The 14,896-nt window shown below is 42.4% G+C and overlaps 1 protein-coding gene across 2 annotated transcripts in view; it reads left to right on the forward strand.

Moving 5' to 3' along the window:
• The window catches only part of XDH (xanthine dehydrogenase), a 61,188-nt gene extending 46,511 nt beyond the window's left edge, over positions 1-14,677 (forward strand). For both annotated transcript variants that reach the window (XM_021390213.1, XM_021390211.1), the window contains exons 24-37: positions 849-936; positions 1,589-1,675; positions 2,925-3,116; positions 3,595-3,740; positions 4,335-4,416; positions 5,014-5,109; positions 5,828-5,956; positions 6,944-7,018; positions 7,931-7,983; positions 8,451-8,565; positions 9,218-9,283; positions 10,827-11,015; positions 12,233-12,400; positions 13,311-14,677. In XM_021390213.1, the coding sequence (XP_021245888.1) occupies positions 849-936; positions 1,589-1,675; positions 2,925-3,116; positions 3,595-3,740; positions 4,335-4,416; positions 5,014-5,109; positions 5,828-5,956; positions 6,944-7,018; positions 7,931-7,983; positions 8,451-8,565; positions 9,218-9,283; positions 10,827-11,015; positions 12,233-12,400; positions 13,311-13,361 (1,537 nt within the window). In that variant the 3' untranslated portion in view covers positions 13,362-14,677. The remainder of the gene's footprint in view (positions 1-848; positions 937-1,588; positions 1,676-2,924; positions 3,117-3,594; positions 3,741-4,334; positions 4,417-5,013; positions 5,110-5,827; positions 5,957-6,943; positions 7,019-7,930; positions 7,984-8,450; positions 8,566-9,217; positions 9,284-10,826; positions 11,016-12,232; positions 12,401-13,310) is intronic.

The raw sequence follows: 14,896 nt of genomic DNA on the forward strand, positions 1-14,896 counted from the left end.
CCCCCCACTTTTGAAATTCCCGTAAGACTGGGGAATGAACCTAAACCATAACCATTTCTGAAGTGGAGATTGTGTCTTCTGCTTTTTTGATATGGGATCATCTTTAACAGTGCAACTTGTAGCTGTCAGCAAACATGGCCTCTGAGATGGTATTTGTGCACTGAATACCTTCGGAGGAGCATAGCCAGAATGAAGCTCCCGTGCTTTGTTTTTCCCGTTCTGAGCAAACCTTCTGCTTTTTTAAAAAAATAGTCAATATTACACATTCATTTTCTTTAAAAATCTGTCAGCCAAACCACCACTGTTTTATATCTTAGAACTTATAGAATCATATCTATGACATGCCCTTTACAGTATGAGGAGAGGCATTGGGAAGGCAGAATTACTAGAAAATGAAGAAGGCTTCCTCCCATCCTCCTTGGATAACAAATAAGCAACTGAGGTTGCGAGGTCAAACTGAAGGCTAGTTTAGTACTTAACTTTATTATATAACTCTTAAGCAATTTTCCCTGGAAAAGCCAAGAGAGTGCCTTGAGAAATAATCTAGAAAACAGTGATTTCTCACTGTTTAGTACCTCTCTCTATATGAAACTATCCTTCTTCATATAGGAGTCTCCACGAGTGTTTTCAACAACAGATCCTAACCCTAAAGATCTGTCTTTGAGTTTTTATTTCCGTCCGTCCTCAATCTAACCATTTTCTTGAGAGAAAGATACACAATCCAGGCAAGTTATCCCTAACTCATGCAGCCATTGCCACTCTGGAAAAACACTGAAAAGATGATTATGTTTTTGTAGGAACTGTATTGTGCAGTTCAGGGTTTGCCTGATAAATGTATCCTTTAACAGAACTGGCCGACCAGTAAGGTGCATGTTGGATCGAGATGAGGATATGCTGATAAGTGGTGGGAGACATCCTTTCCTGGGGAGGTACAAGGTATGCACACGTATGAAATGAATGCATATTGTCTCAGTGTTATCATTTGAAAGGTCAGTGAAGGGTAAGATACAGTGATAAACTTGCTGCTCTGGCTGTTTTGTTGCTGATATCCCTGCTGCAAATGGATCTGTTCAGCTGGGTTATGGCATTCTTCCCGTTAAAGATCTTTTGATTTGTACAGTTCTACTTCCCGTAGAAGTCCTTCTGACTTGGGTGGTTGTCTTCTTGCAACCTCAGTGTGAATACTTCATCTTCCTCCAACCACAACCCTGCTCCTGTTGACAATCACACTGATCTTAGATGGCTCCCAATTTGTTTACAATATTATACTAATAATAATTTTCTTAACCTCCTTTCTGCTGTCCCCTTTTTGATCCAACTGCTTTTGTTTTTCAAAGCAAGACAAAGGTTAAGGAAGGCGTGGCTGTGGCAAGCAATCAGCATCTATTAAAAGAGTTTTCTGGATCAAGATTAAGATGCATACATGGACCCTTTAGTGGGAAGCATCCTCATTTACTGCCTATGCTTGTCCTATGCTTCAGCAGAGCTCAGTCAAGTTTTTGTCTTCATGAGGTCTATTCAGTTTTCAAAGGAAAGTAGGAAACAACATTTTGTAGAAAAAACATTACTGAGGAAAATCTCTTAACAGGTTGGCTTCATGAAGAATGGGAAAGTCAAGAGTTTGGAAGTGTCATACTACAGTAATGGGGGCAACTCTGTAGACCTCTCTCATGGTGTAAGTAAAGTACATTTTTTCTGATAGATTACTAGGCAGAAGGTGTGTTTCCCTGCATAATCTTTTGCTCTGTCTTCGGAACTCTTGTCAACAGCAGTGCTTAAACATCCTGCTCTCTCACATGACTGAAAACAGTTCTTGATGTTTTATTTATCTTCTACAACCGTTTTCTGAGTCAGCTGGCCTGCCCTGGCATGTGCCACACGGTTGATATTGATGTTTTATAACTTGTGTAACTTAAAAAGGTCAAGAATGTTTGCCTTGCTTTACATAGGACTGTGATGGGGAACTTAACTGCACAAAACAAGATGGCTGATAGTCTTCTAGCTTTGGGGAAAGTCAGTTTCTTGAAATGAAGTGTCCAAATCCATAGTTTAATCTTGGCAAGATGCCTGAATCAACAAGTTGGTTGAGGAGTGGCTAAAGCTAACAGAAGCTTAACACTGGAGTTCTGAAGGATGGGCCTGGGTTCTGAGTTTGTCTTCAGTAATTTTTGTACTGTGGAATAGAAAAATCTCCTTTTCTGTTATGTGCGTATCCAACCAATAGGCTGATGTCAGTCATGCTCACTCTAGCTCTCCTTCTCAAGTCCACTGAGACCTTGATACATTTCTGTGAAAATGAATCCATTTCAGTGTGAGAAGACTGCAAGTACTGGAGTTACATTTGATACTAGCAGTGTGCTTCATGCTGTACAAAGAGGAATGTCAGGCATGTGTTGTTGTATAAACTATGGGCCTGGTTGAGAGTGCATATGTGTGAAATGTCTATTTGACTCTGTTTGAATCAGGAAACCGTATTCCCATAGTCCTGCTGCCGAGTCACTTGATATCATCAAGACGTCTTTCCTGGGAACATACTGCTCAGTATAGTTAAAAGAAGATTTCGATGCTTCCAGGTGGATAATAGCATTTAATAGTAGTTTGACCCAGGTAGAGCCCAAAGCCAAAGAATAACTTGGAAGCTCAGTCTGTTCCAGAGTCCTAAGTATCAACAGAAAAGTGTGCTTTTTCATCGTCCTTTCCTTAAGGAGGATATTGCTTTGACATTCCATTGCAAATGGGAAGGTATACTGGTTATATCTCAGTGCACATCTGTGTTAAGATGAGCAGACACGTGGGATGGCAGATACAGTGTCTGTTGTTATAAATTATCTTCAGATCTTTCCAAGCTGGCTTTGGTGGTTAGTTAGAAGTCTGACATGTAATTCATGTAAACTGTACACACCTCCATCACTTCTCTTCACCAGGTTATGGATAGAGCCCTGTTACATTTGGATAACTCCTACAACATCCCCAATGTCAGCTGTGCCGGCTTTGTATGCAAGACCAATTTGTCTTCCAACACAGCCTTCCGTGGCTTTGGAGGTCCCCAAGGAATGATGATTGCTGAGTGCTGGATGAGTGACCTTGCTCGGAAGTGTGGCCTACCACCTGAGGAGGTACAGATCCACTGACACATTTCAGGCAGTGTTGCCTTTGGACAAGCTCTGAGAATTGAAAAGAATTGCAGTAAACTATGGAGAATAAGAAGTTTTGCTTAACTTTTGCTAAACCTTCGCAGAATCTCAAACTTTCTTTCTGACTGTCTCATTAAAGCATGGACTATCTTCTGCTTTCTTAAATTCCCTCAGTAGTCTCAGTTTTGAATTACCTGTTTTAAGACTAGATATTCAGAAAAAGTCCAAAAGCACTAGGTGTCTTAATCTAATTAACAATATACTAAAGAATCTCTCTTGAATATTCTCAGCTTTAATGTCTTCTGTCCTATTTTTCCATAAACAGACTTCTATCTGTTGACTCTATTGCTCTGTAGAGTGAACAGAGGAGTAAAGACTAGGAATGCTTTTGATGTCATCCTTTAAAAGGACCTAGTCTGAAACATTAAATTTAACATGTCCTTTATGTCTCTTTGGGAAGGTACGGAAGATCAACCTGTATCATGAAGGAGATGTGACTCATTTTAACCAAAAACTGGAGGGATTTACTTTACGGAGATGCTGGGATGAGTGTTTGTCAAGCTCCAGCTATCATGCCAGGAAGAAACGAATTGAAGAATTCAACAAGTAGGTGTTCCACAGCTGTGGGATTACTGGTTGTACCTGCTACCTTCTAACTTCTGGAGTTCTCTCATCAACTTGATTGATGTGAAGTTAGTCCATATATTTGCAGAACGACATCTAAAAATTTATTTTTTCTTAAAATTCCTTCAGGCCCACTGTGTGAAGAAGCCTCTCACAGTGAACTGGTGTCTTAGATAAGGCAGGAATCAGGCCTAGCGTGATGTTGTTTTGTGAGGGAAATGCAGCAGAGGAGAGGGGTTTGTGGAGTCCAGACTTTGCTTGATTTTTCTTATGACTATCAGGAAAATTTGTGCAGATTTTCCATTGCTCTACTGTCTTTCTTGGTTGGCTTATATTTACAATTGAGTAGCTAATAGCCAAGCAACTAGTTCTCTAATGGCTAGGAGGCCACCTCTAATTTAGATTTCTTCTTGTGGGGACCTGTAAACAAAACCATTCATTCTTAAAAATTGCTGATTAACTCTGTCTATATTGCATTCACATATTTCATTTCTACTTTGCCCAACCTGTCAGAGGGAAGCATGGCACTAAGTTGTAATGAAAGCTTCATTCATGAATAATGTTTTCCCCTTGCAGACAGAATCGCTGGAAGAAAAGAGGGATGTGTATTATTCCTACCAAATTTGGCATCAGCTTTACCGTCCCATTTCTGAACCAGGTCTGTAAAAGTCATTCACCCTATCCCTAAAGGAGCTACATCTATGTTGCCTGTCTGACTTTCCTCCCTTTGTACTAAACCAGATCTTTTTGGAGAAATTAAATTAGTTAAGAAAAAGCAAAACATTTTTGAACCAAGATGAACGTAATAGCAGATAACACATTTATGCTGTCCAAAAAAACCCCAACACGATGCAGTTATATTACAATCAATGAACGTTTGTTTATTTCCCTATCAATTCCCTCTTCCTCAATAGTGGAAGTACTGTGACACTGAAAAATGGTCGTTTTCATTCCTACACGTAACCTGACTTGATGGACCATTAGTGATGTTCAAGTGAACAGTGTGTGTCTGTTTCACAGAGGCAGGTTTGGGCTATTCACCTGCCTTCCCAGCTGAAAGAATTGGCTGAGATTTGCAAAGTCCTTGGAACTTTTACTGAGTTAGAGACACTAAACAAAAGTCACCTCAGATGTAAACTAGTGCATTTGGTTACACCAAAGGACTTTCATTCTCTCTGTAATTTGTAGCTGAAGTCTGCTAGGTGCTTCACTATTTTGTTTTTGATGAAACTTGGAATAATGTTCCCTTTTGTAGGCTGGAGCTCTGGTTCATGTATACACAGATGGCTCTGTGTTACTTACACATGGTGGGACTGAGATGGGTCAAGGACTTCACACCAAAATGATCCAGGTAATAATGAGTTTGGACTTAACCAAATGAGACACCTTTTACGGCAAATTATACTGTGTATAGTATTGCCTCAGGCAGATTGGCACCTCCTCTTTGTGCACATTTAGGGTAACAGATCATAACTAATTCCTTTCAAACGTTTCAGCTGCAATACTAGGTTTCTGGAGTAGTACTGCATTTGAGCAGGAGAATTAGAATTCTCATGATCTTAACTCTTGTGTAGATAATGCAGGTCAATGGCTGCAGTCTAGCCTCTACTGCAATTAATTGTCATACCATTAAAAATAGCTTGTTTATATTTTTCTGTGTATATTTGTCGTATTGCAAACTTGTATCTACGTATCTTCATGCCATCATAGCTGAGAAGACCTAAGAGAAAACATTGCTTCAGCAGGGAAATGAAGAGGGAATCTGACAGGGCTCTTAATCCTCTGATGCTTTATAGTTGTGAGGAGAACTTGGTCTCACAATAATGCAGTGAATGCCTGCTGTTTTGGCCAGTGTACATGTATGTACTTGCACAGTGCTTGTGAAGGGCAAACTTAACAATTTTATGGTAGGTTCTCAAGCACAAAGTCAACTGAGTTCCCAAGAAAGGTGAAATTTTGGACTGGAATTGTGTGGAGGTTTAAGTGTGGACCCTAGCAGTGTAGACAGTGAATGATCATGCTCCGGTGTAAGAAGAGCCACTTACCAATTGTTTTTCTTTGCTCCACAGGTTGCTAGCAGGTCACTGGGAATCCCTACCTCCAAAATTTACATCAGTGAGACCAGCACAAACACTGTCCCTAATACGTCCCCAACAGCTGCATCTGTCAGTGCCGACATCAATGGAATGGCTGTCCATGTACTGATCCCAACTTATTTAAGCTATTGGGTCGTAAGCTGGGACTCAAGAAGATGAAAAGCTGATGTGTATTTATCTATTGCTTAAGGAAAACATAAGTTTCAAAAGGGACTTGTAGGCAAAGGATATCTCATAACTTCTGCTATAGCTATCAGGGGGATGTCAGATAATGAATGACCATATTTTTTTCTAGTTTTTTATTTTCTCTCCCAGTCCTTTTGTAGTCATAAAACTGAGTGTCATAACTCGAACTGAACAAAGCATCCACTTAAGTGGCCAGCTTTTTAGTAATTAATGAGACTTTATCTGTAGCAATGTATTGCGCTGCAAATATTACTTGCAGGTGGTTTGTGGCCTGCGCTATGGAACCAAAGACATAAGTTTTATAAACTTAGAGCAAATATCATTCTGTAGCAATGGCATGATGATGATTGTCTCTGACATGGGATAGTGTTATCAGTGCATCTATTTGCAGGGCATGTGACTTTTCCATTGAAAAGAGGAAATTAGTCCTGGTCATTTTCAGGTTTGAAGAAAAGAGGGAAGATAACCTTGAAAGTTAAAAATCTCAACTTCAGGCTGTTTTTTTCTCTGCGCAGTTTAACTGAGGTTGAATTTTGGCAAGAATATTTGTTTCCAGTGTTATGAGATCATCTTGCTATATATGCTGAGGTGACCCACTATAACTTGGTAAAGTTACTGTATAAACAAATGGATTTAATATGTTTTGTATATTGATCTGGAAAGCTCTGTGCTGTATTTGGTATTCTCTTCTATCAGCATAATCTGTTTTAAATTTCTTTTCAGTCAACATTTCTTCTATGTAGCAAGCCATTTTCTAGTGAACTTTGTTCCTTTTTATGATATGCCAAAGTCCTAAAAACGATATTGGTTTAAACAGAAGGTTCTTTGAGACTTGAGGCGCTCTTAATACTACTGACTGACTTTTCAAACCTTGTAATATTGCTTTTCTCTATTTGTTTTTAGAATGCATGTCAGACCATCTTAAAAAGACTTGAGCCCATCAAACAGTCTAATCCCAAAGGGTCCTGGGAAGACTGGGTAAGCTGTCTGTATTTGTCACCAGGCAAATGGGCATTCTCAGGTTGTTTTCATTGTCAATCCCTGAATGCAGGTGTACCCTCCTGCATCTCAGTAACAGAGATCTGAGGGGAGAGAGAGCAAGGGAAACAGTGAAAGTTTGCGAGAGTTCACCCCCAAAACATCAGGTGGGACTGATCCTGGGGCCTGCTTATGACAGACTTCACCAAATCATGGAATCACACAATGGCTTGGGTTGGAAGGGACCTCAAAGATCACCTAGTTCCAACCCCCCTGCTATGGGTGTGGTTGCAGACCTCTAGACCAGACTGCCCAGGAACCCATCAAGTCTTGAGTGGTTACCTATGTCTCCATGGTCAGGCTCCAGTCCTGGGTAGGAAGAAATCTTATACGTAATGAAGGGATTCTCTGACAAAGATGACTCTGACTTGGCAGCCGGTGCTCCTTGACTGCAGTTTCTCTATAACCTCAATAATGAGAGATGGATGTTCTTTAAGCCTCTCAGACTGTTTTCAGAGCCAAGATCTCCACTTCAGGGGAGGAGCTTTGGATGAGAGATTTGGATGTCAGGGCAGGATTTCTCCTGGCCTCCCTGAAGTCCAGGAGAATGGCAGTTCAACCTTTGTCTTTGATATTGAAAGTCTAACTGAGAGGCCAAAAAACACAAGACTCTCTTGTGTTTTTGAAACAGTCTCTGGCTCTGCCAGTCTGTTTGGCAGCTGCTGATCAGGCGATTTGGGGAATCAGCTGCAAGAAGACGTTTCACTTGGCACTGCTGGCACTGATTATTGTGTCAGCTGCCTGTCACCAGACACCTTCTGTTCCAGTCCTCCTCAAAATGTATTTGGGGTAGCTATGTCTCAGGCACTGGTTGGACAATAATTGTCTTCAAATTCTTATTCACTTTGCCAGATTAAGACCGCCTATGAGAACTGTGTTAGTCTGTCAGCCACAGGATTTTATAGGTGAGTGAATATTTGCACTGCAAAGGCAGTTCTTACTCAATTGCATAGACTGCATCCAGGGAGATTCTGGGAGGATTTACAGCCCTAATCCCTCTGTCACTGCTCTAATTCAGGACTGCATGCCCTTTCCTACCTAGAAACATTGCAAATGACCTCCAAGAAGTGTTTTAACTGCTCTCAAAAGCAAAGGATTTGCTACTGGATTTGTGAGAATGAGTGCATAATAGTCACCGTAGACCTTGAGATTTGTCAGAAAATGAAGATGGCTGAAGTAGTTTCAGTTGGGTTTGGGAATATAGGGCAGCTTTTCCAGACTTCTATTTATAATTTTTTAATGCTTTTCAATTCTGCACGGGCTTGATGGTAGGGATAAAACATGAGTGAATTAAGATTTTGATAAATCGCTCTGTGGTTGTATTCCTCTTGACTGTGGAATTAAATCTGATTTTGTTTTTCTCCGTGTCCAGAATTCCTGATGTTGGCTACAACTTTGAAATGAATGAAGGGAAGCCATTCCACTACTTCAGTTACGGTGTTGCTTGCTCCGAGGTTGAGATAGATTGCCTGACAGGTGACCACAAGGTGAGGGGGTCAGCAGGGAAATAGCTTTCTGTGTTTGGATAAAGGAAACATTCACAGGGAGTCAGAGCAAATACTGGGTGTCAGCCTCTTCCTAGCTCTGTCATTGGTCCAGTGTGACCTTTAGTAGATTTCTTAACTTCTGTGTTCCACAGTGCAACAGTCTGGAAAGTATAATAAAATGATAATTATCTGCTCTGCAGGGGTATTATGGGGCTAACTGGATGATTGCAAAAGTTACGGGATTTGCCATGTAAGAGATAGCAGCTCTGTGTTAGCAAAAAGGAGCACCAACATATCAGAATTGAGTTAATTATTAAAAATAGCGCTGGGATCTTTTAGAAAGAAGAAGAGAAAAGACAACTCGTTCGAATCTGACCTTCCAATCCAATGAGTTGTGCTCAGGTACGGAGCACTGACCCTGGCTGCTTGGAACTAATACAGATTGGGTCCAATCGATCTCCAGGGGAAACTGCACTGCTTTGCTTTAGGGATGAACTGGTTTAAAAGGTAGCAGGAGGAACTGAGCTTGACATAGACTGTTGAACACTGGCCAAGTTTGGGTACTGGTGGATATATTCCTCTTCCTCAAATGAAACCACAGTGTACCAGTTCCAGCATCCGTGCTGATTTATTCTTTGTTTCTGTCTCTTAGAATATCCGCACAGACATTGTTATGGATGTTGGCACCAGTCTGAACCCAGCCATAGATATAGGACAGGTAAGTGAAATAGTCTCACTAATTTCACCATGTTCAAGATCACATTGCTCTCAAGCTTTTCTAGATAAATCATTAACCTGCTCTAGCTTGTGCCTTTGCACATTTAAATTGGGTATCCAGTGAGGCGTTTTAGGCTGGCTATGAAAACCAGTTTGACCCACAATTAACTATGCAGCAGGCACGGGATTAAGCATCCAGAGAATATTATCTCAGTGGAATAACTTCACCCCAGGGCCAGTTTCTGCTATGTGGAATACAAACACTAAGTCCTGCAGCTGATTTCTGTACTCCTGTCTGTCAATGTCAAGTCCTGTTTAACCACAGAAAAATTTTTACTAAGAGTTGGGGCAGTAGATTCTATCCTCCAGCTACCGCTGTGCAGGGATCTCAGTAAGAAGATTCCTTGGCAGGGACTGACTGACTTATTAGTCAGCAAAAAAGGTAATAAACACAAGGTTATCTGATACACTGAGACATGTCATTAGATATTTGCTTGGGCTTGCCTAGTCAAAACGATCCGACTCCTTTGCTAACTGTAGATGTCAGTGTAGTGCAGGTCTAGTGATGCTGCAGCAGGGTTTATTTCCCTAATGCAAGTCTGCTATAGCTGAAATGAAACTTTGAAAGCAATGCCTTTTCTGAAAGAGATGCTTTCTACGAAGTGGCTGAGGGAAAAGGGAGCCTTTGTATTCTCAGCCTGTCAGACTGGGAGGAAAGAGATGGGTTATATGGAACCTATCAAACAGACAGCAATTTCCCAATTTCCTGCATCCCTCCATGGCTTGTTGCAGAGGATTTGGGGGAATGAGAGAAAGGAGGTTGTATAGCTGCAGGACCACAGGCACATGGTGCTGTCTTAAGGAATACTTGTGCTGAATCCTCAGAGCAGTCTGTCAAATGTCTTTGTGGGCACAGAGAGCAGAGCTTTCTCATAGCACTGCTGTATGTGCTCCTCTCACAGCCACTCCCTTTCTTTCATTTTATTTTCTTTCCTCCTAAGATTTACAGTAGAAAAATCAGGTAAAGAAGACTCTAATGGTTGGATGGATATGGGAGTTCTTTTGCATGCGTCTGTGTTGCTAACCTGAGAATAAGCAGTACTTGAGAAAGCATTAGTACTGAAATATAGAAATAGCTGTATAGAAACACAAAATGTAAAATAGTCTGTTTTCAGATATCGTTTCTTGTCCTTTGAATTATCAGCAAGGACTACTCACTCAGTGCTAATCTGCCTGTGAAGGAATCAACACATATATATATTCCTTGCTTTATCAACAGATTCTTGTTCTGCATTAGCAGCGTACTTGCTTGTCTGTATTGGATTAATCGCTTCCAGGGAAGTGCAGTCACACCTGTGCTGTGAACACAGGAGTTGCACAAAAGTGCCAAGCTGTAATCAACAAAAGGGCTTAGAGATAAAAAGTGGGGATATAGCCAGAAATGGAGGACTGAAAACTGGTTGAAATTGTCACTGTTTGCTCTTGTGTGGGGAAGAACAGCAACAACAAATAAAGAATGCAACCTTATTTGGATGTTTTTGTAGATAGAAGGAGCGTTTGTCCAAGGCATTGGGCTCTTCACCATGGAGGAGCTGCGCTACTCACCTGAAGGGAACTTGTACACACGAGGGCCTGGGATGTACAAAATCCCAGCCTTTGGAGACATCCCAACAGAATTCTATGTGTCTCTTCTCCGTGACTGCCCCAACAGCAAGGCAATTTATTCATCCAAGGTACACCTGCATGACCAGTAGGCCTCTTACTGCTCTAGGCTTGTATGAATGCACGATAGAGTAATGGCACACGTATCAGAACAGCTGATTTTGTTGTCATAGAACCATAGAAAAGTTTGTGTTGGAAGGTACCCCTAAAAGCCATCTAGTCCAAGTCCCCTGCACTGAACAGGGACGCCTACAGGCTCCATCAGTGCTCAGAGCCCTGTCCAGCCTGACCTTGGCTGTCTCCAGTGACAGGGCACCACCACCTCTCTGGGCAGCCTGTGAGAGCACCTCACTGCCCTTAGTGTAAAAACCTTTTTCCTTATATCCAGTCTAAATCTCCTCTTTTAGTTTAAAATCATTTCCCCTTGTCCTATCACACAGATCCCTCTAAAGAGTCTGTCCCCTTCCTTCTTACAGCCCCTTCAGATGCTGACAGGCCGCTCTCAGGTCTCCTGGAGCCTTCCCTTCCCCAGGCTGCCCAGCCCCAGCTCTCAGCCTGTCCCCGCAGCGAGGTGTTCTGTCCCTGGGATCATTCTGTCACACTGGCTTTCTTCTGGGTTCAGGATACTTCTCCGTTCTTTCCCAGAAGCGTGTATTCTACCCTTTATTGCAAAGAGGAAGAGAAATTGCCTGAACATTGCCACTCTGATTGTCCACAAGAGAGAACTGAAACAAGTTTTTTCCAGAAGTTGGAAAGGGGCTTGGCAGTGACCTCAGTGCCCTGTATTAGGCAATGCTTCTGTAATCCCTGAGGGAGGCATTCCTGCTGGTTTGCAAGTATGTCCAGTGATAGAACATCATGTGCTCTGCCCATGCCACTCACCACAGCGTCACCAGAATTGCTTTTGTTGCAGTTCTAGTACTATCCAAAGGGATGTGGAAATGGCTTAGTCTTTTTTCCCTTTACAGCAGTCTTTCTGTGTTAGAAATCTTTATATGTTCTTATTGTCTCTTTCCCCAATGGAATGGGAGTTGTTCACATCTGGTAAACTGGAAGCAGTTTTAGTTTCGTGTTTCCCATCTCTGATAGACTGAGGTTCACACCTGGAAGGGAAGTACTGTTTTGTTGCAGCCTTTTCTTGTTGATCACATCTATGAGACTGAGAAGTTACAAAGCAGGAATGAGAACAATGATTGTCATGCAGTACCTGCTCATCCCTCTGTCAGCCCCTTTGGTCTTTCCAGGGCTGTTCTGGGCTGTAGTCTCATCTTCCTTGTGCTCTGTCTAGGCTGTGGGAGAGCCGCCTCTGTTCCTGTCTGCCTCAGTGTTTTATGCAATCAAAGATGCTATCTCCTCCGCAAGGGAAGACTCTGGCCTGACTGAACCATTCAGGCTGGACAGCCCTGCCACCCCAGAGAGGATCCGCAATGCCTGTGTGGACACCTTCACGAAAATGGTAACTATGCTTTCATAGCCCTGACCAGCCCACCCCACACTGTGTGCTAGACCTGTGCCTGGAGCCGGGATTAAGGCAGTATGGGGGAGCTGTGGTTGTACTTAAGCAGGTGTTTTTTATTTCATGGGCATTATCCTTCACTTAATATGCCACCAAATGAAAGACAAATCTACAGAACAGCATTGCTAGGGCTGGGACAGGCAGTATATCTGAAATTGCTTTTCATCCTTCCATCTTCCAAGTGCAGTTTGTGGAACGAAGGCTCTGACTTGATCTGATGCTCCTGACCGTTATCTCTTAGGGAATCTACATTGCAGGCCAACTCTGATTTATTAGCCTCCCTCGGATAGGAAGAGAAAGAAAAGTGTTGCTGGAAATGCTCGCTTCTGCTGAATGTTGACTTCAGGCTTCTCTTTAGAAGGTCTGGGCTTGCCCTGAAGGAGTGCAGGGTTTAACGCTACCACCGTCTCTTCATGAGCTCCTTCTCTGCTGCAGGGCTGCAAAAGGGCTGCACAGAGCAGATCCCTGCACAGAGTCCTGCTGATTCCTCTGTGACTTGTAAAATCTTGCAGCCAGTTCACACGGGCATTCACTGGGCCCTTGTCAGCTTGATCCCTACTGTTCTTAACAGCAAAACCTGGATATCTCAGCCCTCCTCAGCAAACACTTGCATCACTGTCTGATGGGGAGGAGGACTCCGAAGTGAATTCGAGAGTTTCCACCTGGCCTTCAGCTAGAGCCAGCACAGCATCTAACACAATGCCATGGGACAGACATCCCTCTGTTTCAATATGAGTTCAGATCTTCAGTGATGCAAAGTCGCCTGCCTTAAAGGGAACACCTGAACCCAGATCAGAACTCTCCTTTGTTCTTGCTGCTGCTTACTGTAATTTTTTTCTCCTCTTCACAGTGCCCTTCTGCTGAGCCAGGAACCTTTAAGCCATGGTCTGTGCGTGTGTAAAAGGAAAGTTTGAGGAGCAAACTCTCCTCATGAAACCAGTCTTACAATGGAGGGACCACAAAGCACTGGGACTACAATGGAAAAAAAAAATCCATGTTCATGTGGCTCATCTACTGTGATTCATAGAATTTTCCCATTTAATTACTCAATCACTGTTTCCTCCTGGAGAGGAGATTGCTGCCAGATTATAGCTGTGATTTAGATTTGGATGAAGAGTAAAGTGGAAGGTGATGTTGTCCAGCTGTAGCTGAAAGTCTTACAGATTTCATTTAGAATTGTTGATGGGAGACACTCTTATTGCCAGATGGTATGAAATAGCATGGTTATTGTTTCAGGGTTGGTTGTTTGTTTTAAATTGTGGGAAGAGACTTATCACCTTGTTACTTTCTGCTGTTATGCAGAGAAGGACTTAAGAGCATTGACCCCAGACAGACCGTCCTCTAGTGGGGATGGGGAAAGGCATCCGGGGCACTGAAGGCTGGACCCTACTGTGACCCCACAGCACAACTGCTAGACATACACCAGAGGAAAATAAGGAACAATATTGGTGTTAGCTAACTGTGATGAATGTCTTGTGTGTATGATGGCAGGGGTTCAGAGGGAGACCTTAAAATGTGACCAGTAGCTGATTTATCCAAAGTTACACGAGGATTGCTTTGTCTGCAGTAAAGCTTTAATGAAATCTTAGTTCATGTGCTACTTTGTCTTCTCTGACTGAAGATAAAAAGATGCCAAGACCTCTAGCAAGATGTTGATTCACTGGACGTGTTCAGCCTATTTCCTCCACATCTCTCCCTCATCTCTTAAACAGCAGAGGACACCAGAGAAAGGACCTTGGAGTCATAAAATGTTACTGATCATTGTTCCCAAGGCAATTTGTACCAGGCTGGGTGAGGGTCTGGACAAAGATGGACAAAACTGGGGGATGAGTTGGCTCTGGGCGTTCTCTAGGCTCAGTCTCTTCCATTCATGCCATGACCTTGCCATCTTTTCAGGACAACTCTTACTTTTGCTGAATGTAAAGGAATTGTGCATGTTTTACTAAAAGCATTGCTTGTCCAAAAAAAAGGTGCTGATTATGTGATGAACTCATGATGTGTTTTGGGGTGAATGCATTATTCAGTGTTGGATTTAAAGGTGGGCATTCTTCTGCACAGGTTTTGACATTGTCAGGTTTAACACGGCAGCACATTTTCTCTAGATGATGCCACATACTGTACCTCATGTGCAAACTTTCTCTGGCCCACAGCTCTACGAAAATGTCCTTTTCCTTTGTTAGCACTCCTAGGGCCGTCAATAAATATGATGCAAGAGAATGCAACTCCACTGTCTAAAATGAAAATTTGCTTACATACATCCTACTTAAATTGGCTTCTGTCTTAGGGCTTAGTTTGAAATACTCTTTGAAGCACTCCGAGACATACAGATTGGAAACATGTAGGTGTAATTCTCAGCTCTAATTGCCAGTTCTCACAGGGTTGTTACAGCCTATCTGTGCCCTCATGGTCCTGACAAACAGAGGCTGGCCTCCAAAG

This window comes from Numida meleagris, chromosome 3, assembly GCF_002078875.1.
Source record: "Numida meleagris isolate 19003 breed g44 Domestic line chromosome 3, NumMel1.0, whole genome shotgun sequence".
Taxonomy (NCBI): Eukaryota; Metazoa; Chordata; class Aves; order Galliformes; family Numididae; genus Numida; species Numida meleagris.